The 23,219-nt window shown below is 44.4% G+C and overlaps 1 protein-coding gene across 2 annotated transcripts in view; it reads right to left on the bottom strand.

Annotated features, from left to right (window-relative positions):
• eepd1 (endonuclease/exonuclease/phosphatase family domain containing 1) overlaps window positions 1–23,219 on the bottom strand; it is a 166,400-nt gene that overhangs the window by 13,406 nt on the left and 129,775 nt on the right. For both annotated transcript variants that reach the window (XM_085988954.1, XM_085988955.1), the window contains one exon: window positions 10,043–10,153. In XM_085988954.1, coding sequence (XP_085845080.1) covers window positions 10,043–10,153 — 111 coding nt within the window. The remainder of the gene's footprint in view (window positions 1–10,042; window positions 10,154–23,219) is intronic.

Raw genomic sequence — 23,219 nt, 5'->3', positions numbered from 1 at the left:
CCGTTCCTTCATCGTCGCTGGATCAAAAACATGGAACTCCTTACCTAACAACACTGTGGGAGCACCTTCACAACACAGACTGCAGCAGTTCAAGAATAACACGGCTCACTATCACCTTCTCGAGGGCAACTAGATGGGGAATAAATGCCAGCCTTGCTAGCAACATGCACATCCAGAGAATTAACTTTTATAGTAAGCTCTCTTAAGGATTTGCTTCTACTAATAGTTAAGTGGTGCCTAGGCTCAGATGTGCTACTCCAGCATGCAGCACACTCCCATTATTCTCCATACGATAGACAAAGTTCTCGTAACTGGAACCAATCAGACACCGAGAGTTATGATTCACTGGCACAGAAATGTTCCTGGCCAGAGTTACTGCAAGCATCATTAAATTACAATAGTAACTGCCAAATTAAATAAGTTACCATTGCAGGGAACATATGTATCACTGCACACTCCCTGCCGTGACCATCGTGAGACAGAGAAGCTATTCAAAACATTCATACAACATCCCACCAGCGGGAGTTGAGATCAACAGCGCTGCGGCTTCCCTAAACACAACAAGGTGAAACAGATCTCGGCCTAGCAAGCAGCAAGAACTTACTACCAAGCAGAAAGATTGAAAGCAGCTGCCATCCCTAGGCCTGTGCAGAGTTGGTTGGATTCCAACCAGGCAATGGTAGGGAAGACACAATTGGCTACTAGGCTTGGCTGTGAGGAGCCTGCCAATACTCAACTCTTGAGGTTCACATAAGGAAGGAAGGATGACCACTTAGCAAAGTAAGGTCGGTGCCTGTGGAACGATGACTTAGCAAGAGTCTAATCACACACACACAAAAAAAAGAGGTTGTCCATAATTTAATGAAAGTCAGCTCGACTGCTGTCTGGCAGGAAACATACAGCAAACACAATGACAACATTAAGTATATTAAAAAATAAAAACCAGGAATTTCGTGCTGGCTTCTCCCGACTTTGGACAAGATCCTGGAACTTACAAGTAGCTGCCAATCTGTAAAAAAAAAACTTCACTAGCAACAGCACAATCCCCTCTAATCGACCTTATGATTCACCCATGATTCCTGTAATTGCCTTATTGAGGGGAGGGGAGAAAGCTGGAGGTAATGTTTTCTAAACAAAAATAGAGGAGCTGCTGGTATCCTTTCTTTGTAAATGATAAAATACTAGCCAACCACTCATGGCTGTTTGTGGGACCTTGCCGCGTGTAAACTGGCTGCTGCGTTGCCTCCAATACAACAGTGGCTACACTTCAAAAAATACTTAATTGGCTGAAAAGCGCTTTGGGACGTCTGAAGATCGTGAAAGGTGATCACAGTAGATCAGAGGAATCTTCCACCCCTTGATTTCGAATGTGATACCATGTAATGTACAATGCATTATTGGACTGCTAAGGTGGCGCAAGTGTCACTGGTACACGTCCCTTTATGTCCAGATCATCAGGCATCTCCTGAAGTCAATTACAGTACGATACTGGTGCCTAGATTACGAATTCAAGTCTCTGAACCCACGACCTTATGACTCAGAGGTGCGAGTGCTACCACTGAGCCAAGGCTGACACCTAAAATGCAGACACAAGAATTTATAAGGGGGAAAAAAAGAGACAAAAAAGTGACGTAGGGTTTCACGGACAGCAGGTGTAAGATTTTTTAAATATATTATCGATATAGGTAAATGTAAAATTAATGAATCTTTATAAGGTTAGAGAGTTTTATTAAAACACCACTTTAAATTATCTGCTGTACAAAATGAATTAGGGAATCTATCTCCTACCCCAGTTAGTATCACCTCTTTCTAGATTAGCAGCAACAATAAACATGACACAATGGATCATTTACAGTGCCTGTGATTCAAGTATTGCATCTGTCGTTGTTTAAATGGGGTTCAGACTGCAGATAGGCAGAAACACAGTCTGCTCAATCTCTCGATTCACAAAATGTTGGCCCTGATGGGTCAGCAAGAGTGCTACATTACTTCTACAAATTACATTTTTTTTTGCAGGATGCCAGTGAGGCAACCTTTAACTTCCCAAACTTGTTGTCATGGTGAACAGCAGAATAGAGGCCGGAGATGGGAAGGAGAAGTGCTGGAAGGAGTGTGTCACCTTGGGTCACTCTCTTGCACTACAGTGATTGGTTAGTGACAATTTCAGAAGCCTGGGAGCAGATCTCCAAGTGTATTCTTGCTGCTTGAAGGAAACATATTCGAGTAAAGGTAACCTGTGTGTTGAGACGGAAGACGTGGATATTGTTAAGTCTGTGTGTTCTAGTTGTAATTACTAACACAGGCTACAAGATTAAAGTTCAACAGATCTTTACTGGTTGGAGGTCAGGACTATACTAAATACAATATTACTACACAGTGCTTATATACCGGTGGTAACCACCGGTATTACGTATACAGCAGCCAGAGAAAGTCGTACATCTCTTAAGGTGGAACAGGCTTAAGTTCTCTTAAGGTGGAACAGGTTACATACACCACAATCCTCCCTTTTTAGCTTAACAGTCATATCCCCATTTAACATAACATAATAACATATATAACTTCAGGCATAAACAGTTCAAAGGTTCAGTCTCTCAGGAGGCCTTCTGATTCGGTTTGGATAACGCCTTTCAGTGGTCTCTGATTCCTGTTGCTGAGGTGACTCCTCTAGTTGGTCTCCCATGCATTGGGTGTTATCATCATCAGGTACATTCCCTGCCGAGGTAGATGCTTCAGGTTCATTAACGTCTTCCACAGTTGTCTCTGTCGCAACCATGGGTTCGACCCTTGCTCTCGATTCTACCAGTTGATCCGCATGACGCCTTATCACATTGTTACCAATATCTACTGTGTACATCAGAGGTCCTTGTCTGGCCCGAATTGTTCCGGACTGCCATTTTTCGTTTCCATAGCCCCTTGCCAACACTGGTTGTCCTACGTCGAAACTTCGAGTGGTCTTGTTATTAATATGCCGGAACTGTTTGTTTTCCACTTCCCTCCGCACATTTGGTTTTAACAAGTCCAACCTGGACCGCAACCTCCTGTTATAAAACATCATGGCAGGACTTTGGTTAGTCACTGCATGAGCGGCGTTTCGATATGCCATTAGGAAATTGTCCACCTTGTGCTGTAGCGGAATCTGATCATCGTTCATGGCCTTTATTGCCTTTTTGAATGTTTGGACAAATCTCTCGGCCAACCCGTTTGTCGCCGGATGATATGGGGCAGAGGTATAATGTTTCACCCCATTCTTCTTTAAGAATTTTTGGAATTCTTCCGACACGAACTGTGGTCCGTTGTCCGAACAGATCTGTTCTGGCAGTCCGTTCCTTGCGAATATTGTTCTTAACACCGCAATTGTCTTTTCTGAAGTAGTGGTATTCATCTTGATCACTTCTGGCCATTTGGAATGTGCGTCCACCGCAATTAGGAACATGGAGTCCATGAATGGACCAGCAAAGTCAATATGTACGCGTTGCCATGGGGCTGAAGGCCATTCCCATGGGTGTAGTGGTGCGATCGGAGGTGCATTTTGCACTTTTTGGCACCCAGCGCAGCTTTTCGTCAACTCCTCTATCTGTTGGTCAATACCCGGCCACCATACATAAGCCCTAGCAAGACTTTTCATCTTAACTCCCCCCAGATGGCCTTCATGCAGTTCTTTTAGAACTCTTTCCCTTAACTTGGGAGGAATAATCACTCTTGTCCCGTACATCAAAGTACCATGGCAGACGGACAGCTGGTCTCGCCTTGCCGAGAATGCCGGTAACAGAGGATCACCACGTGTTGGCCATCCTTTCACTGTCACCTCGTAGACTCTGGACAGTGTCGGGTCGTTCCTGGTTTCTCTTTCAATACTTGCATTGGTGACTGGTAAACACTCGATGATGGTCGAATGAAATAACTCAACAGGGTCAACTTTCGTCGTTTCTTCTTCTTCAGGTAGTGGCAGGCGCGACAGCCCATCAGCATTGCCATGCTGCTTCGTACCTTTGAATTCTATTTGATATTGATGTGCCCCTAGGAAAAGGGGCCATCTCTGGAGACGCTGTGCTGTCATCACTGAAACACCCTTCTTAGGGTTAAAAATGGATACCAATGGCTGATGGTCTGTCAGAAGTGTGAATTTTTGGCCCTGCAGGTAATGATTAAACTTCTTCACTCCCCATACAAGGCTGAGAGCCTCCCTATCGATCTGCACATAGTTGCGCTCAGCGGAGGTCAATGATCTGGATGCAAACGCGACTGGCCTTTCCGTGCCATTTGGCAACTTGTGTGAGAGTACTGCCCCAATACCATATGGAGAAGCATCACAAGCCAACCGAATAGGCAGTGTCGGGTTGAAGTGAGCCAACACTTCCTGAGGTGATCAATTCTTTGCTTTTGCGAAATGCCTTCTTACAGTTTTCGCTCCATTCCCATGGTACCCCCTTCTGTAAAAGAGCGTTTAGCGGGTGCAGTACCGTGGATAGATTTGGTAGAAATTTATGGTAATAGTTAATCAATCCTAGAAACAACCTCAACTGAGAGACATTATCTGGAGCGGGAGCCTTTACAACTGCCTCTATCTTGTCAGGAGACTTATGAAGCCCCTCCCGGTCAATGACATGACCACAGTACGAGATCCGCTTCTGGAAGAACTCACATTTCTGCCGATTAAGTCTAAGTCCATACTCTTTCAGTCTGTTGAGCACCAGTTCCAAGTTTCCGAGGTGTTCTTCATCACCATCACCTGTAATCAGAATATCGTCCAGGTAACATTGTGTGCCTGGAATTCCCTGTAATACCTGCTCCATGGCCCTCTGCCAAATTGCTGGAGCCGATGCCACTCCAAAAACCAGCCTATTATACCGGTACAAACCTCTATGCGTGTTGATCGTGAGGTACTGGCATGACTCTTCTTCAACCTCCATCTGCAAGTACGCCTGCGCCAGGTCTATCTTGGTGAAGTGTTTCCCGCCAGACAACGAAGCAAAAATATCCTCAATCCGCGGAAGCGGATACGGCACCGTGTGAAGCACCGGATTAACGGTGATCTTGAAATCTCCACAGATGCGAACCTTCCCTGGTTCTCCTGGCTTGTTGCTCGCAGGACGTTTCATAACGGGAACAATGGGCGTAGCCCACTCACTCCAATCTACCTTAGACAGTACACCTGAACGTTCTAGCGCTTCCAGTTCCGCTTCTACAGTAGGTCGTATTGCATAGGGTACCGGTCTGGCTTTAAAAAATTTTGGGTGCGCATGTTCATCAATCTTGATGTTTGCCGTAATTCCTCTCAGTGTTCCCAGTCCCTGCTGGAACACCTCTTTAGCATCATCCAATATTTTGGACAATCGTTTAGGTTTGACATCTGTTTCCCCAGAATCTACCGTTAGTGCCTTCAAGGAGTGCCAGTCCATATTCATTTTCCTAATCCACTCCCGTCCCAGTAGTGGTGGACCTCCTTCAGGTAGCACATATAAGTCCATTACTTGGCTTTCTTCGCCCTTGTGGACCACTTTTACCTCTATCTTTCCGATGGGGTACACTCTTTGCCCCGTGTATGTTTTCAATATAATCTCCGTATCCCGTAGGGGAATATGTTGGAATAACCTTTTGTAATCTTTCTTATTCATGACCGTCAATGCCAATCCAGTGTCCAATTCCATCTTTACTTGGACTCCTGCTATCTGAAGGGTGACCCAAATTGTCTGGAGATCTGCATCCTTACCAACGTTGTGTACTCTTAAGCTACCCAGTTCATTACTGCTAGCGTCTGAATCTGACTTCTGTTCGGTCGAACTGTTCTTTGTCACCTTGTGTACCTTTATGTATTTTCCTTGCGGTGACTTTTTGTTGCTGCTCTTCTTTCCTGACCGGCATACTTTAGCTATGTGGCCAAGCCTGCCGCACGTTCTGCATTCTTGGTTTTTAAACCAACACTGGTTCTGATCGTGCGTTGTCTTTCCACAACGATAACATTTTACAGTACTCAAGCCCAATTTATTTGTACTGAGTTCCGGTGACCGTAGCTGCATTACTGCCGTGCCTCTCGCTGCGGCTTCGTGTGCTGCTGCCATAGTGACCGCTTTCTCAAGCGTCAGCTCATTCTCCTCGAGCAGTCGCTTTTGTGTATCTTCTTTTAATAAACCACACACAAATTTATCTCGTAGCGGCTCTGTCAGTCTCGTTCCAAACTGACAGTACTTTGCTAGCTTACGCAATTCCATTAAATATTCAGCATTGCTTTCATCCTTCAGCTGCCTTCTGCTGTAAAATTTAAATCGTTCTGCTAGCATCAGCGGCGTGGGGTTTAGATGATTTTTCAGGACAGTAACAATCTCCTCGAACGTCTTATCCGCCGGTTCATCTGGTAATAAAAGGTGTTTCAATTGCCCGTATGTCTTCGCACCCATTAAGTTTAATAATGTTAGTGCTTTCTCTTCATCTGGGATTTTATTTGCTTTACAATAATTTTGTATGCGTTCTACATACATGGCCCAATCTTCGATGTCGCTATCAAAGGTATTAATGTTCCCATGTTTAGGCATCGTTGCAATTTAATTTATTTTTATTTTTATCCAAGATGGCGGCTTCCCGCTCTTGTCTTCGTCCTCCGCCTACAAAATGGCAGTTTTCCCGCACTTGGCGGTCTTCACCCGTCCCCCGACGCGGTCTCCGCTTCACCGCGGCTCTCGCGCCTTCAGTTGCCCCAGACGTTGCGCCTTTTTAGCCCGAATGCAGCCTGGCCCTTATCACCAGCCGCGATCGATGTCCCCGCGCTGCGCCTTTCGGCCCGAATGCGGCCCGGCCCTTATCTCCGGTCGCGATCGATCTCACCGCCCTTATTCCTCCGTCTTCCCTCCCCGTCTGTACAGCCAACGCGGCCGACTTTCTGGTCGCGTCGCTGCCCGGCTTACCCACCACCGAGGTAGAAAGAAGATAGCTGACAGCCGCTGATGGAGGCTTCGAGTTCAGGATGTCTTCTGCACTCTGGTTTCTCGATGTCTGCCGCGCGACGTGTCTTCCAGCAGGGTGATGAGGGTGGAAGCCTCTCTTCGACGTCCGTTCTGTGGGCGAAGCCGCCGTGGATATAAACTGCCGCAGGGTAAGAATCGGACTCGTCGCCACTGTTAAGTCTGTGTGTTCTAGTTGTAATTACTAACAGACTACAAGATTAAAGTTCAACAGGTCTTTACTGGTTGGAGGTCAGGACTATACTAAATACAATATTACTACACAGTGCTTATATACCGGTGGTCACCACCGGTATTACGTATACAGCAGCCAGAGAAAGTAGTACATCTCTTAAGGTGGAACAGGCTTAAGTTCTCTTAAGGTGGAACAGGTTACATACACCACAGATATGGTTCTTAATGAATACATTGCGTCTGTCTTCACAAAAGAGAGGGATGACGCAGACATTGTAGTTAAGGAGGAGAAGTGTGAAATATTAGATGAGATGAGATAAACATAGTGAGAAAAAAAAAGAAACAAAGACTTGCATTTATATAGCGCCTTTCATGACCACCGGACGTCCCAAAAAGCTTTACAGCCACAGAGAGGAAGTATTAAGGGGTTTAGTATCTTTCAAAGTAGATAAATCACCAGGCCCAGATGAAATGTATCCCAGGCTGTTAAGAGAAGCAAGAGAGGAAATAGCGGAGGCTCTGACAATCATTTTCCAATCCTCTCTGGCTACAGGTGTAATGCCAGATGACTGGAGGACTACTAACGTTGTACCGTTGTTTAAAAAGGGAGAAAGAGATAGACCGAGTAATTACAGGCCAGCCAGTCAACCTAATCTCGGCAGTGGGTAAATTATTGGAAAAAATTCTGAGGGACAGTATTAATTGTCATTTAGAAAGGCACGGATTAATCAAGGACAGTCAGCATGGATTTGTTAAGGGAAGGTCGTGTCTGACTAACTTGATTACATTTTTTGAGGAGGTAACAAGGAGGGTCGATGAGGGTAGCGCATTTGATGTAGTCTACATGGATTTCAGCAAGGCTTTTGACTAGGTCCCACATGGGAGACTGGTCAGAAAAGTAAAAGCCCATGGGATCCAAGGGAAAGTGGCAAGTTGGATCCAAAATTGGCTCAGTGGCAGGAAGCAAAGGGTAATGGTCAACGGGTGCTTTTGTGACTGGAAGGCTGTTTCCAGTGGGGTTCCGCAGGCTCAGTACTAGGCCCCTTGCTTTTTGTGGTATACATCAATGATTTAGACTTCAACGTAGGGGCCTGATTAAGAAGTTTGCAGCCGATACAAAAATTGGCCATGTGGTTGATCGCGAGAAAGAAAGCTCTAGACGGCAAGAAGATATCAATGGACTGGTCAGGTGGGCAGAAAAGTGGCAAATGGAATGCAATCCGGAAAAGTGTGAGGTAATGCATTTGGGGAGGGCTAACAAGGCAAGCGAATACACAATAAATGGTAGGATACTGAGAAGTGTAGAGAAACAGAGGGACCTTGGAGTGCATGCCCACAGATCCCTGAAGGTTGCAGGACAGGTAGATAAGGTAGAAGGCGGCTTATGGGGTACTTTCCGTTATTAGCAGAGGCATTGAATATAAGAGCAGGGAGGTTATGCGCGAACTGTATAAAACACTAGTTAAGCCACAGTTAGAGTACTGCGTACAGTTCTGGTCACCACATTACAGGAAAGATGTGATTGCACTAGAGACAGCACAGAGGAGATTTACCAGGACTAGAGAACTTTAGCTTTTGAGGAAAGATTGCATAGGCTGGGGTTGCTTGCTTTGGAACAGAGGTTGTTGAGGGGAGACTTGAGTTGTATAAAATTATGAGGGGCCTAGATAGTGTGGATAGGAAGGGCCTATCAATTCTACCAATTGGTAGAAGGATTAGAGGGGAGTTGAGGAGAACTTTTTTCACCCAGAGGGTGGTGGGGGGTCTGGCACTCACTGCCTCAAAGGGTGGTAGAGGCAGAAACCTTCATCTCATTTAAAAAGTACTTGGATATGTACCTGAAGTGCCGTAACCTACAAGGCTGTGGACCAAGAGCCAGAAAGTGGGATTAGGCTGGATAGCTCTTTTTTGGCCGGCACAGACACGATGGGCTGAATAGCCTCCTTCTGTGCCGTAAATTTCTATGATTCTATGTTTTAGTTTCTTAAGTGCCAGTATTGAACGATTGTGGGATCATACCCCACTGCAGGACTCGAGCACATAATCCAGGCTGAAATTTCAGTGCAGTACTGAGGGAGCGCTGCATTGTTGGAGATGCCATCTGTCAGATGAGATATTAAACCAAGAACCTGCTTTCCCTCTACAGTGACCGTAAAATATCTCATGGTACAATGTGAAGAGCAGCACGGGACCTGGGCAAAATTTATCCCTCAATCAACCTTTGTGTGTGCAACTAACTGTCACGTTTGCCTACAGAAGAACAGCGACTACACTTCAAAAGTAATTAATTGGCTGTGAAGCACTTTGGAATGTCCTGAGGATGTAAAAGATGCTATATAAATGCAAGTTCTTTATATAAAGTGCCACTATTTGGTAGAACTGAAAGACTAATGATTTTTCCATTAATAGTGCAGAACTAATGCCCCTTTAATAGAAGGAACAGAAAAGAGGGGAAAGAGGGGAGAAAAAAACCCAAAAAAGTGGATCATAGTCACCCATCGTCTTTTTTTTTTTTATATAGAGGTTTTTGCACAGAAAGAAACATATCCTATGATGTTGGTTACAAAGCTCCACTTCAGTTACAAAATGGTACCATGAGCCAATAAGATGAACATCAGTAGGGGGACTTGTTACAGCAGCACAGGCAGTGCCAACCAGAAGACTTGCAGTGATAGTTTAAGTCAGCTGCTGGCACAAACACACAAGAAATGACCTTTGATCTAGCCAAAACCTGATTTACTGGCGTAGCTAGATTATAGACTGAAAGCATTTCTGTCTTGTCCCAAACGAGATCACCTGCTTCTCAATCCATTCAAAACTGCATGTTCTATATTTTAATTGAATATTATTAATTTTGAAGAGTCAATGGCTTATGTTAAGCAAATGTTGGCATTTGCTTGCAGTGAACGTACCTTGTGCATCTGTACAGACGGTTTCTCAGATACAGCACACTTCCAACACCCTCTGGGACCTTTCCATTTTCGAACATTCGGCAGCATCGGCTGATTCAATTCTACACAGAACTGCAAAGCAGAAAGTTTGATTGGATCAAAAAGTCTCTAGACAAAATTGTCAAAACTATGCAACATTTAACAGTTTTGAAAAATCTGTCAAATATAATAATATACTTTCTGATTTTATGTTAAAGTCCTCCAACTCATGCCACAGAACTTGCACAAAGCAGTTAATACTGCTCTGTGTTACATAAAGTAGTGGAGATTGTTGCGGAATGATTTGCATTTGCCCTAGATATTGACCTATAATCGCAGTACACTTATAAAATGGATTGAACTAATAGCTGCTGGCTTCATATTGCCCATAAGCTGTTGTGCAAATTAAAATGATTTACTAGAGAAATGCTTTATTCAGCCCAAATAGACTTCATCAAATGGAATAATGTGTATAGCCAATGTAAAAAGAAAAAAAGACTTGCATTTATATAGCGCCTTTCACGACCTGAGAAGGCCCCAAAGTGCTTTACAGTCAATGAAGTACATTTTTTTGTAGTGTAGTCACTGTTGTAATGTAGAAAATGTGGAAGACAAATTGCACACAGCAAGTCCCATAAACAGCAATGAGAAATGGCCAGGTAATGTTTTAGTGATGGTGGTTGGGGGATAAATATTGGCCAGGACACTGGGGAGAACTCCCCTGCTCTTCATTAAAACAGTGGCATGGGATCTTTTATGTCCACCTGAGGGGGCAGACGGGGCCTCGGGTTAACATCTCACCTGAAAGATGGCACCTTTCAGACCAAGTGCAGCACTCCTCCCTCAGTACTGCACCGGAGTGTCAGCTTAGATTTTGTGTTCAAGTCTCTGGAGTGAGACTTGAACCCATGACCTCCGACTCAGAGGCGAGAGTGCTACCAACTGAGCCACAGCTGGCATCACTCTCAAACAAAGATTTTGATGTGAAGCAGCGGTCTCTCCCTGAAGGAGAACGCAGGACTTCAATCGGACTTAACCAAAACCACCAGCTCTGTTGTTTCCCTGTGTTTAGACCAAGTATGTTTTCAGGTCACATCCTGCAAAAAGTAGCCACGATGTAGCAGCTGAAACTCTGGGGGCGATTTTCCCAGCCCTGGGGAGGCGGGTATGGAGGCAGGACTGCCGGGAAAATGGCAGAATCTGGGAGCGGGTACCCATCCCGTCCCCAACCCACCTCCGTGCCATCTTCCCAGGAGGCGGTTATCCGACCCGCGCAGGGACCCGTCTCCTCGAGGCAGGAAGGGGATTAGTGCCAATTAACTAACTGCCTGTTAACAGGTAGTTAAGAGGCAGTTTTTTGGCTAATCCCTATTTTGAGCTCCAAAGTGTGGGCTTCCCGACGGCTCTGAACCTCGCCAGGGTCAGCGAGGCGAGCCGTGGGTCTGCCGGGCCGAGATGTCCAGTGTGCAGGTGAGTGATGAGTGCAAGTGTGGAGAGGCAAGTGTGTGAGGTGAGTCTAAAGTGTTTTAATAAAATTACTTACCTTTGCTTCTTCCTCCAGGCTTCATCCCTTTAGGCTGCGGAGCTGCCTCATCTCACCGGCAGAGAAAGCAGAATGGCCGCCGCATTCTCAAATGTAGCAGCCTTCTGCTTTCTGCTCAGGGAAGTTTTCTAAGTGAGCCTTGAGTACAAGGGACTCACCAAAGAACAGAGATCGTCAGTGGCCGACAGCTTCACAGAGCCTTCAAATGATGACAATTCATCTGTCAAAAAATCTTGACAGATGAAGCGGCATACGCTGACGTCATCTGTCACCGGCTTTCCTTTAATTGGCCGGCTAAGCCCACTTAACAAGGCCAATCAAGGGAAAATAGCGTGGGTTGGCCAGACGTCAATGGAGGCGGGACTAAAACCCGACAAGCAGCTTTCCCAGCTCCATCACTTCCCCATTGATAAAATCACCCCCTATCCGTCAGGTCAGAACCTAAACCAGCATGTGTCCACAATATAAGAGTGCTTACAGTTATACACAGATTGCCAATCTTACTCAAACAGACTAGATGATGACTAATGTTGAATATGAAAAAATTCATACAGATGCAGCAATTAGAGATGCTCTTCCAAGGTGGAGGGTTAAGCTATGATTACTGCAATTCCACTGGGGAGAAAAAAACATCTGTTCCCCAGCATCAACTTTTCTCATCTTTAACAGTACTTTTTTTTTTTTTTTTAAATACCTAGAATCGAGATACAAACATTCTTAAAATATACATTAAATCTTTGGAGATTTACAAAAACCCAGCATAAGCAAAATTTGTTGGGATGTGAAAGTGGAGTTATGGTCTTGATTCTGAAGTCCATGCATCTACCCAATCTATTAAAAATGCTCTGGTCAGTTATGCTGTCAGGACTAGGCCTTAATCATGAAAATAAATGTGCTTTAGCACCAGTAAAGCATCAATGTGTCTACATACACTCTGACCTCTGTGCAGTTTTAAATTTACATGTAGTGAATACACCAAATGTTAATTGCACGAGAAAAACACACTCTGATTTTACGTGGCGAGATTTTATCGGCTCAGGACAATATAAACACAGAGAAAAACTTGCACTGCATTCAAATGGTTGAACGTGCTACAGATGCTCAATCTTCCGTATGCACGCAAGTGACTTTAGAACTAGTGTTAGGCAGCTTCTAGATGAACTATAGGCCATATAAACTTTTTGCAGCAGGAGCACAATGAAAATACATCAACTCAGAGTCTGTATATCTGCGACCCATGCACACCTCCCAGAGAAAACCCATTAAGAGTGTTTACATGCGCTTGAGCTCAGCATCGACACTTTCCCATGTGCACATAAACCAAAATAACGGGGAACGATCCAATGCTGGCATTGTGTAAATGAGCCTTAACTGAACCCCAAGAGCATCACTTCAATACAATAGTGCTTTGAAATTAAAATCAGTTTAGCTGCACAATTCACAAAAGTTATTGCACATTCTACATTTCACATCTAACCAGTAGCGACCTTCCAAGGCTGTATTGTAGATTCAAATGGGTTTTTGGAACTTTTCAGCAAGCTGAACATTAACTGAAATAGACCACAGTTAACAAAGTACTTACTGAAGTAGCACACGTTATAAAATGTATCCGAAATCTATCTTGGTGATAACAAAGCCCACGGACCATTAAACAGCAATGTCTCCTTTCAAGATTAAATGAAAAGTTGAGTGTTGGATTACATGATCTGGTATGAATACCAGTTGGATTTCTGCCAAACTAACTATAAATAAACACTCAGTGCAAAATCTGTGTTTAATATCTTCTAACTATTTAATTCTATAGCATTATAAATTGTTGCTCCCGGTAAGAACAAGATCCACCTTCTGTGGATGCAGCAGAGTGCAGTAAAAGTTCCAATTAACCTCAACGCATAATGGATTTCCTTCAAATACGATTACTGTCTAGTCTCAATAATTCAAAGTCATTTTGTTGTGCTAAGAAATACGAATTATACAATTAATTGAATTAAGCAATGTAAATAACATAGCAAATTTAGTGCTAAAAAAATGGAACCATACAATTCAAAGTCACTTAATTCAAATTAAATGTAGACCATGGTCAGTTTCACCAGAGCCAGTATGCTTAATTATTGAAAAAAAAAGGTATTACTCAAGCATTTGCTGAGATCCAAGATGTCAGAATTTCCTAGCTCCCCTCCTCTTGCTGATCCATGCAGGGTGCTGTCCTACAGCTGCCATTCAGTATTTCACTGAAATGGCCTATCTCCACATATAAGCCTTGACTGAGAGCAATCGGTGGACCACTGAAACAGGCTACCAGCTCCTGCGATAAACACTGATTCGCTGAATTCCTTCAAGGTGAGAGCTGGACCCATTTCTGGCTGTAGCGGAGATCACCTCGTACAAAATGTAGGTACCGTATAACATTAACGAGTGATCTCCTGGACGAGTTTTGATTTCTTAAGGGGGTCGGAGAGAAATTTTCTACATTTCCCCCCCGGCTCTCTCTGTTAATTGGCCTGGGTTTTTAATATGGTGTTTCACCTCTCCCAGAAGATCATATGGCTTTTGGGTAGGGAGTGCATATAGGATGATGTACAAGGTATGGCAAAGTATGGGACAGGCTGGACGGACCAGGAGGTCTTTTTCTGTCTGTTGTTGTTCGACTATGGAAGGCATCACAGCTAAACTTGATCTTGTTCTTACCAGGAGCAACAATTTATAATGCTATAGAATTAAATAGTTAGAAGATATTAAACACTGATTTTGCACTGAATGTTTATTTTTTAATTAATTTAAAGACAGGATATATAGAAAAGGTTACATTGCATATTTAATTTCTTTTTTAAACAATTGTAACATCGCTCTAATCCAGTATACACCATTTTCACATTGGGGCATTAAAACAATTCTCTCCTTTCTAAACTGCTTGCAGAACAGAGATTCACTTTAAACCCCCACCGCAGAAATGTTGCGTGCTGGGGAACAGTAAAGAATTACCCTTCATTTAAACTTCCAATTGGCTTTAACTTGGCCACAGTTAGAAAGAAATATGTTGCATTTATACAGAGCCCTTCATGACCTCAAGGTGTCCCAGTGCTTCACAGCCAATGAATTGCTTTTGAAGTACAGTCACTGTTGTAATGTAGGAAACGCAGCAATCAATTTGCACACAGCAAGGTCTCACAAACAGCAATGAGATAAATGACCAGGTAATCTGTTTTTAGTTATGTTGGTTGACGAAAATATGTTGGCCAGGACACCAGGAAGAACTCCCCTGCTCTTCTTTGAATAGTATCATGGGATCTTTTACGTTCACCTGAGAGGGCAGACGTCGAACGGCTCACCCGAAAGTGAAAATACAAGAACCGTTTTATGCTCTCGCTCTCTTCCTTGGTCGCCAGAGAACCAAAAAAAACATCTGGCAATGAAATCACAAGTATTCAGGATTCTTGGAGGTATCCCATAAAAAACAGCTGCATCGCCTCAGAGAATATTCTAGAGTAGCTGCCTAGAAGAAAACATGCTAAACAATGAATCTGTAACTGGGAATGAGCTGAGCCCCACAGGCCCAGAAGGTCTCGGCCTCCATCCCTGGTCTGTGCCGACTAGTCGATCTCAGCTGCATTGCAACTGGTCTTGGCAAACCAAGGATAAGAGAGGTAAAAAAATTGGGCGGAGCTCCCACTCCCGACTGCTTTCCCGCTGGACCTGTGCAACGCATGAACGTCAGACGAGGACAGGATTCGTTTTGGCCCGGTAACCTCCGAAGTGGACCAGCACGGGCACTTGCCATCAAACCTCACACATGAATAAAGGATGCTTGGCCGAGGTTCCAGAGGACAATGGTTAAGGTGCACCTCAAAGTTATTTTTTTTTTTTGGACAGGCTGGCAGATGCGGGCTGGAAAACACACACTGTCAACGGTGCAGTAGAGACAAACATCTTCTTGGGATACAGTATACGAGTAATTTGAGACATGACATGTGGTTAGTGTAACATGCTTGGGAGGAACAGGATGAGGGACTTCAGTTACGCGGATAGAGTAGAGAAGCTGGGGTTGTTCTCCTTAGAGCAGAGAAGACAGAGGAGATTTGATAGAGGTGTTCAAAATCATGATGGGTCTCGAAAGAGTAAATAGAGAGAAACTGTTCCAATTGGCGGAAGGGTCGAGAACCAGAAGACACAGATTTAAGGTGATTGGCAAAAGAACCAAAGGCGACATGAGGAAAAACATTTTACATGGCGAGTGATTAGGATCTGGAATGCACTGCCTTAACAGGTGGTCAAGGCAGACTCAATCGTGGCTTTCAAAAGGCAATTGGATAATTAACTGAAGGAAAAAAATTTGCAGGGCTACGGGGAAAGGGCGGGGGAGTGAGACGAGCTGAAGTGCTCTTGCAGAGAGCCGGCACAGGCTCGACGGGCTGACTAGCCTCCTTCTGTGCTGTAACCATTCTATGAAACTATGAATTCTAGGTGACTTTGGACCTATGGTTCCCACAGCTCTCCATCACTGGGGGTTTCTTCATGTTATGTCTGGGTTTGTTGTAGACTAATTGATAGAGGTCAATTGTTATGATTAGTCAACAGCTCCATTATCGTTGTATCGTGAGACGACCAGGATGGTAAAAGGCCAACTAGATGGACCTTGGTTGTTTTTCATCTAGCAGTTCTTATGTTCCTATCTTTGGGTTTGCCTGTGCTGTACAGGTGGAGTGATGTGTGGATGCCAGAAGCGTCCATCACGGACCATTCTTAAAAAACCCAAACTTTGAAAAGTTGATAGCTACATTGAGAAACAACAACTTTGACAGTGAATTGAATCACTTGTATAAGAATACGTATTCGCCAAAGGAAGATGCATTCCTGTGTCTGGGCAAAATCTAATTCTGAACTGTAGAACAGTGGCTCCATTAAAGGATAAACTGGGACAAGTTATTACATGATCAGGATATGGCACATATACAGAATGGATTCTTCACATCAGTTTTCACAAGACACTGCTTAATTTTTTTCCCAGGGGATGTAGGGGAACAAAATGATTATTTTCTAAAGTTCAAGAGGTGGTGTGAGGGAAATCCACAGTGTAATTTTTTTAATATTCGTTATGGGGATGTGGGCGTCGCTGGCAAGGCCAGCATTTATTGCCCATCCCTAATTGCCTTCGAGAAGGTGGTGGTGAACCACCTTCTTGAACCGCTGCAATCCGTGTGGTGAAGGTACTCCCACGGTGCGGTTAGGTAAGGAGTTCCAGGATTTTGACCCAGTGACTATGAAGGATCAGCGATATACCTCTAAGTCAGGGTGGTGTGTGACTTGGAGGTGGTGGTGTTCCCATTATCAGAATGGATTCTGGACGAAAAGGACTTAATGGGCTCAGTGCGAGAAGAGCAATCTAGATTTTTTTTAAACTTATTATAGCCACCTTAAACCCTCTGTCCTTGCAAACTACCGACCTATCTCCAATCTCCCTGTCCTCCCCAAAATCCTTGAACATGTGGTCATCTCCCAGATCTGCGCCCATCTTTCCCGCAACTCCATGTCTGAATCATTTCAATCAGGCTTCTGTCCCTCCCACAGCACTGAAATTGTCCTGCCAAAATCACAACGGACCAAAATGACATCCTCCATGACTGATACAATTCCCCTCCTTATCCTTTGATAGTTGACCTCATTATCCTTCGCCAACATCTTTCCTTCATTGTTCAGCACAGTGGGATTGCCTTCGCTTGGTTCCACTCTGAACTATCCAATCATAGTCAGAGCATCTCTAGGAATGGCTTCTTTTCCCATAAGGATCTATCCTGGGCTTACTCCTCTTTCTCATCTACATGCTGCCCATTGTGGACAACATCCACAGACATGGCGTCAGCTGTCACACATATGCTGATGACATCCAGCTCTCTTGACCCCACCACTGCCTCTGCTTATCTGACACCCAGTTTTAGATGAGGCGTAATTTTCTCTAGCTAAACATTGGTAAGATCGAAGCAACTGTCTTTGGCCACAGCAGCAAACTCTGTACCCTGGTCACCGATTCCATCCCCCTCCTTGCCCACTATCTCAGGCTGAACCAGACTGTTCACAACCTCGGCATCCTGATTCTGCTCGGAGCAGAGTTTCCAACCCCATATATCCATCAGAAAGATCGCCTACTTCCATCTCCATAACATCGTCCACCTCCGCCTGAGCACATCTGCATCTGAAACCCTCATCCAAGCCCAAACTCAACTATTCCAAAGCTCTCCTGTCCTCCCCAAAATCCTTCCTCCACCCGCTAACTTTCTCTACCACCCCTCACCTATCCTGTACAAAGTCCCACTCACCCTTGTCCTCGCTAACCTACATTGGCTCCCAGTCACTCAAGACCTCATTTAAAATTCTCACCTGTGTGTTTAAAACCCTTCATGCTGTCACCTCTCCGCATCTCGAACCTTCTGCAACCTGACAACCTCTCATTTCCAAACTCTCTCTTCCTCGGATGACCTTGTGCATCCTCCCACTTATCCACATGACTGGCAGCCATACCTTCAATGCCTAGGCCCTACACTCTGCAATTCCCTCCCTAAGCCCTTCTGTCAAAGACACTTCTTTAAACCCATCCTAGTATCTCCTTATTTGGCTTGGCCTTTTATTTCCCCCTTACGCCTCTGAAGCGCTTTGGGACATTTTTTGTATGTTAAAGGCGCTACATAAATGCAAGTTGTTATTATTTTGTAAATACTGTGTGTAGTATTCTTTTCACCAGAGTCTACGTTTAACAAATAGAGCGATATCACACTCCTTGAAGAAATAATACTTTTTTCTTAATGCTGTCAATTTTATAAAATAATTTACAAGTTAGATATCTTAATTTAGGAAAAAGCAACATTTAAATTCAGTCTCCTGTGTTGTCTAAGAATTTTTTTTAAGTTTTTTGCTTTCGATACCCAGTGGTAGCAAATGGGCTATTACTAGAGCATTTATTTTTTTTAAACTTTATGCCCCAGTGACAGCTTATCTAAATGTTTAATATAAAAATAAGGGGAAAAAATCTCTCTTAATAGCATCAGCCACCTGCTTACTGCCAGCATGAGCTGCATATTGGCTGATGTTATCGACTTCCTTGTGGCAGTCTGGAAGGAGCTGAAAGGAAAGAAGTTGAGGGCTGCAGTGACCTTGACTGTGTCAGCACTGGCTGCAGGTCTTGTTGCAGGACAGCCTCTATAGAGAAGGGCCTTATGAACTGCTCCTCAGAGAACTGTGGGTGTGTTGTCCTGGGCCAATACACTCTGTTGAGAGGGTAAGCTTTCTGCAAGCATGCCCCCTTCTATTTGGTCTCCCTGCAGCTGCACCTGTGTTTTCTAACCCAAGTGGAATTGCCAGAAGGGCTCCTATGAAGAAAAAATCATATTGCCAGAAGCCCCTTAAGAGTTCTGAACATTGCAGAGTCACGGCAAGTATTTCAAAATGGTCTTGAGTAGCAGAAAATCACAATGTAATACAAGCAAATTGTCTCCCAAAACTTTGCAGCATTTCAGTAGAGAGCAGGCAAGTATCCCTTTAAATATTGCTGGAAATGGCTGCTTCCCGACTTGTACTGCCCATAGGTAGAGATGAAATTACAGGAAACTTTGGTTTATCCGGAGGTTAGCTGTCCGGAATGCTCGATCCACCAGCAAAATTCAGGAGTCGGTTCAGTAAGTTTTTTTTCTTTTTGTTGCTTTTTTTTCCCCACCAGTCAGGCTCTGCAACGTCTAGCTGAAGCTGTTGCTAAGCTACAGAGACGCTTGCAAGGTACGGCCGACTGTTTAGAAGCAACAGGGTTTGTTGCCAGATACGGAGCTCAAAGCTCCGTATGTTTCAACATTAGCGCTGGTTTGTCCGGCAGTTTTGATGGGACGGCAACAGCTTGGTCCCGTCGGTGCCGGATATCACAAAGTTTCCTGTACTCAGTTAGAGAAGAGTTTCACAATACCAGGTGTTAAATTATGAGGAGAGGTTGTATAAACTTTGCTTGGATTTCCACCTCCAATCACCCCACCCAGTCAAACAGCCTTTTCCCCCATCCCCAATATTTTTAGAACCAATCAAAAGTGTTCAAAGACAATCAATAAAGCACACAGGTTTTTTTTAATGCTCCTATGATTTTTCTCCTGGCTTGCATCCAACAGGGTCCAGATGATTAATCTTTAATTCCTGGAGCTCCAGGACAATACTGGAGGGTTGGCAATGCTGGATCATAGAGAAATGGGAAACATAGAGCAGGAAATCAGGGGATAATATGGAAAGGAGATGAAAACAGTGATCATTGGGACACAAATCAAAAAATAAAGATTGCAACTTTGACAGCTGTATACATATATACAGTGTTTGAGTAATTTGCACCTTCTCTGCATGGGCAATAACCTGGCAGAACCAATCAACCGCCCTTTGCCCCTCTTCTATAAAGGGAGAGCGATCCGCTCCGCTGGCTCATCGCCCTGGCGATGGAGGTGCAAATTAGCAGAAGCTCATGCAGAGACATTTTGGGTGGGAGAATTCAACTTCTGCCCAAAATAGGTGCAAAGTCGGTGAAGCAGCTGCACCGCCTGGCCCGCCCGTGGCCAGCATCAGGAGGCCATTCGCGAACCATTCGAGTTCCGGCCTCATTCAAATGCCGCTGGCCAGCTGCGGGTGCCTGACTGCGGAGGGTGGGTAATCAGTCGGCTCAAGTCGAGCCTACCGCAGGGGGGGGGGGGGGGGGGGGGGGTTGGTGGGGGGGGAAAGCATGGGACAACTACAGCCTACAATATTTTTGCGGGGTTAAGAGGAGAACTCCTGCTCTTTCTGCCCCCACAAAAATTCTCCACCAAAAATTCCTGGGCCTCTGTCCATTTGCACCTGAAAGTTGCAAATGGGGTCCTACAGGAGTCCAATTTGCATAATTAAATAGCCTTGCGCTGGAAGCAGGTGAACATGGAGCAAAGGCAAGTAAATGGAATTGAGGTACAGATCAGCCATGACCTAACTGAATGGCAGAGCAGGCCCAAGGGGCTGAATGGCCTACTCCTGTTCCTACCATTGGGGTACTAACTGTATTATTTGACCACAGCTTGTGTACATTGATTAAGACCCTGCCCATTACTGGCGGAGGTTCTGACCCACAAAAATCGCAACAGGCAGCCCTCCAGCGGTAAGTCAGCAGGTCGACCCTCTCGTGCTAGTTTGGTCCACGTTATTGCCCCGTTTTTAGGTAGTGAGATGAAAATTGCCTCCAGTGGATATGAAAGACAAGAGGTTGAATGTCCTATTTGCCAATAAGGAATTTTTAATTAAAGCTAAGGATTGTCCCCCAATAGCTGGGGATGATCTATTACTGGAGAAAGTAAGTTTCAAGTTGCATAGGGTTCTGAACACCTAACAAATTCCACTTCACATGGTAGCACTCTCACCTCAGAGTCAGAAGGTTCGAGGTTCAAGCCCCACTCCAGGGACTTGAGCACAAAATCTAGGCTGATACTCCAGTGCAGTACTAAGGGTGTGCTGCACTGTTGGAGGTGCCGTCTTGCAGACAAAACATTAAACCGAGGACACGTCTGCTTTTTCAGGTGGATGCAAAAGATCTATGAAACTATTTCAAAGAAGAGCAGGGGAGTTCTCCCCAGTGTCTTGGCCAATATTTATCACACTCTCAACATCACTAAAACAGGTTATCTGGTTATTTTCTCATTGCTGTGCACAAATTGGCTGCCATGTTTCCTACATTACAACACTGACAACACTTCAAAAGTACTTCATTTGCTGTAAAGCGCTTTGGGACGTCCAGAGAGTGTGAAAGGTGCTATATAAATGCAAGTCTTTCTTTCCTTCAGCCAAAACCTTGGGAGCACCATTAAGGAGAAGGGGCAAGAACTGCAAGGAAGAAATACAGAAGCAATCACTAATCATAACTAATACATCAATAATGCAGTCTCTATTTACATCATAACCTCTGCACACCGGAGTTTTGGTCCTGCCGCTCATATAGTTTACCATTTCATCGAAGGTTCCTGCTTCCTCCCTAGTTCTTTGCTTTCCCTTAATAGTTTCCAAATTCATATTTTCTTCCTCTCCCTCACCACCTTTAATTTCCTTCAAGCCCCAATTCATCCTGCCCCAGAATGGAGGTACGTATGCTCAGTGGGTCTCTACTTCACTTAGTGACCAACTCCCGCCCGCCCCCCCACATCATGCTGATGCCCCTCAACCCTACTCCCGCTCTACCTGCCTCTCGCTCAGACCAGAGTCAAACTGTAAACCGATTGCTCTTTCAAGAGATGGGGAAAGGCATCAATAATCAGGGTGTGGAGATGCCGGTGTTGGACTGGGGTGGACAAATGTAAAAAAAATCACACAACACCAGGTTATAGTCCAACAGCTTTATTTGAAATCACAAGCTTTCGGAGTGCTGCTCCTGACAAAGGAGCAGCGCTCCGAAAGCTTGTGATTTCAAATAAAGCTGTTGGACTATAACCTGGTGTTGTGTGATTTTTTTACATCAATAATCAGGACTGCTGCAGTCTCCCATGCTCTGCACAGCTGATCTCTGGACCATCATGAGAACAGGGAAGTTCCACATCACAACAGTGTCCAGGATTTAATAAGTCAGATCAAGCAGACATGCACTGAGCAATCCTGCCAATGGTGCGACATTCAAACTGCAGTGAATGAAACTGTGATGTCATAGATCAGTGGGCGACATTGATGTCCAACAAGAGATACTGCTGACTACGGCACATCCAATGCATGTCTGCAGCAGTGCTGGTCACACCAGATCACAGTTAGTTAACTTTTAACAATACGGAAGCACCACAGGCACTTTCAGTATTGGGATGAAGTTTAAGAAGCATAGTTTCAGGATCTCAGTGGTAAATCCATGACAGTAACCAGTGCAGTGAATGGGAAAGGTTTTTGGTTCAAAAGCATGCAAGTAAATCTGGGGGACATAAGCAGAGATGACAAGCTGAACACAGTGCAATAAATAACTGCAAATAATAGTTGTTAACTTATGAAACAGATTTTCATCTAGCATCAGGTCTTCGCAAAGGCTGGAATCTGGCAGGTTTTCATTGGGGTTGTCGCTGGCTCTAGGAGATCTGTCAGTCATTCGGGAACCGCTAGTGCAAATATGCCACCAGTACCCATTTAAAATAAACTTTGCTTGTAACATCGAAGAGGAAATGGATTAGGGCAGGCTCAGCATAAAGGCCAGAGGTAGATGAAAATAACTTGGCCATCATTAAACAAAGAGCTAAACAATATTGTGCCAGATGAGCTCATGTTCTTGTGACTTGTAACAAACAGGTCCCCTCCCCCCTCGTGAATATTTTGCTCAAGGTGAAGAATATCAGCACTGGAGAACAGAACACTTTACCCACCCTTAGTTTTCTCACCCACTATCAACATCAGCTAGCTGCAGAGTAAAGCCCTTTCCACTCTCTCTGCCTCACTTATGTACCTCAAAGCCAACCTCAAAGAACATCCACTACCGAGTCAATGTAATTGTTCTACCCCTTTCTCACCCTCCCCAAAAGTTCTCCAACAAGCAACCTTAGGAGTTGTCGGGAGTGGGATTGTCAAGTTGTGGTCAGCTTTGTGCTGTAGGCTTATATTTAAAAAAAATATATATAG

The sequence above is a fragment of the Somniosus microcephalus genome, chromosome 5, assembly GCF_052327205.1.
Source record: "Somniosus microcephalus isolate GS21.2 chromosome 5, FLI_Smic_1.0, whole genome shotgun sequence".
Classification (NCBI taxonomy): domain Eukaryota; kingdom Metazoa; phylum Chordata; class Chondrichthyes; order Squaliformes; family Somniosidae; genus Somniosus; species Somniosus microcephalus.
The sequence above is the reverse complement of the archived record's forward strand: the minus strand, read 5'-3'. Positions and strand labels throughout refer to the sequence as shown.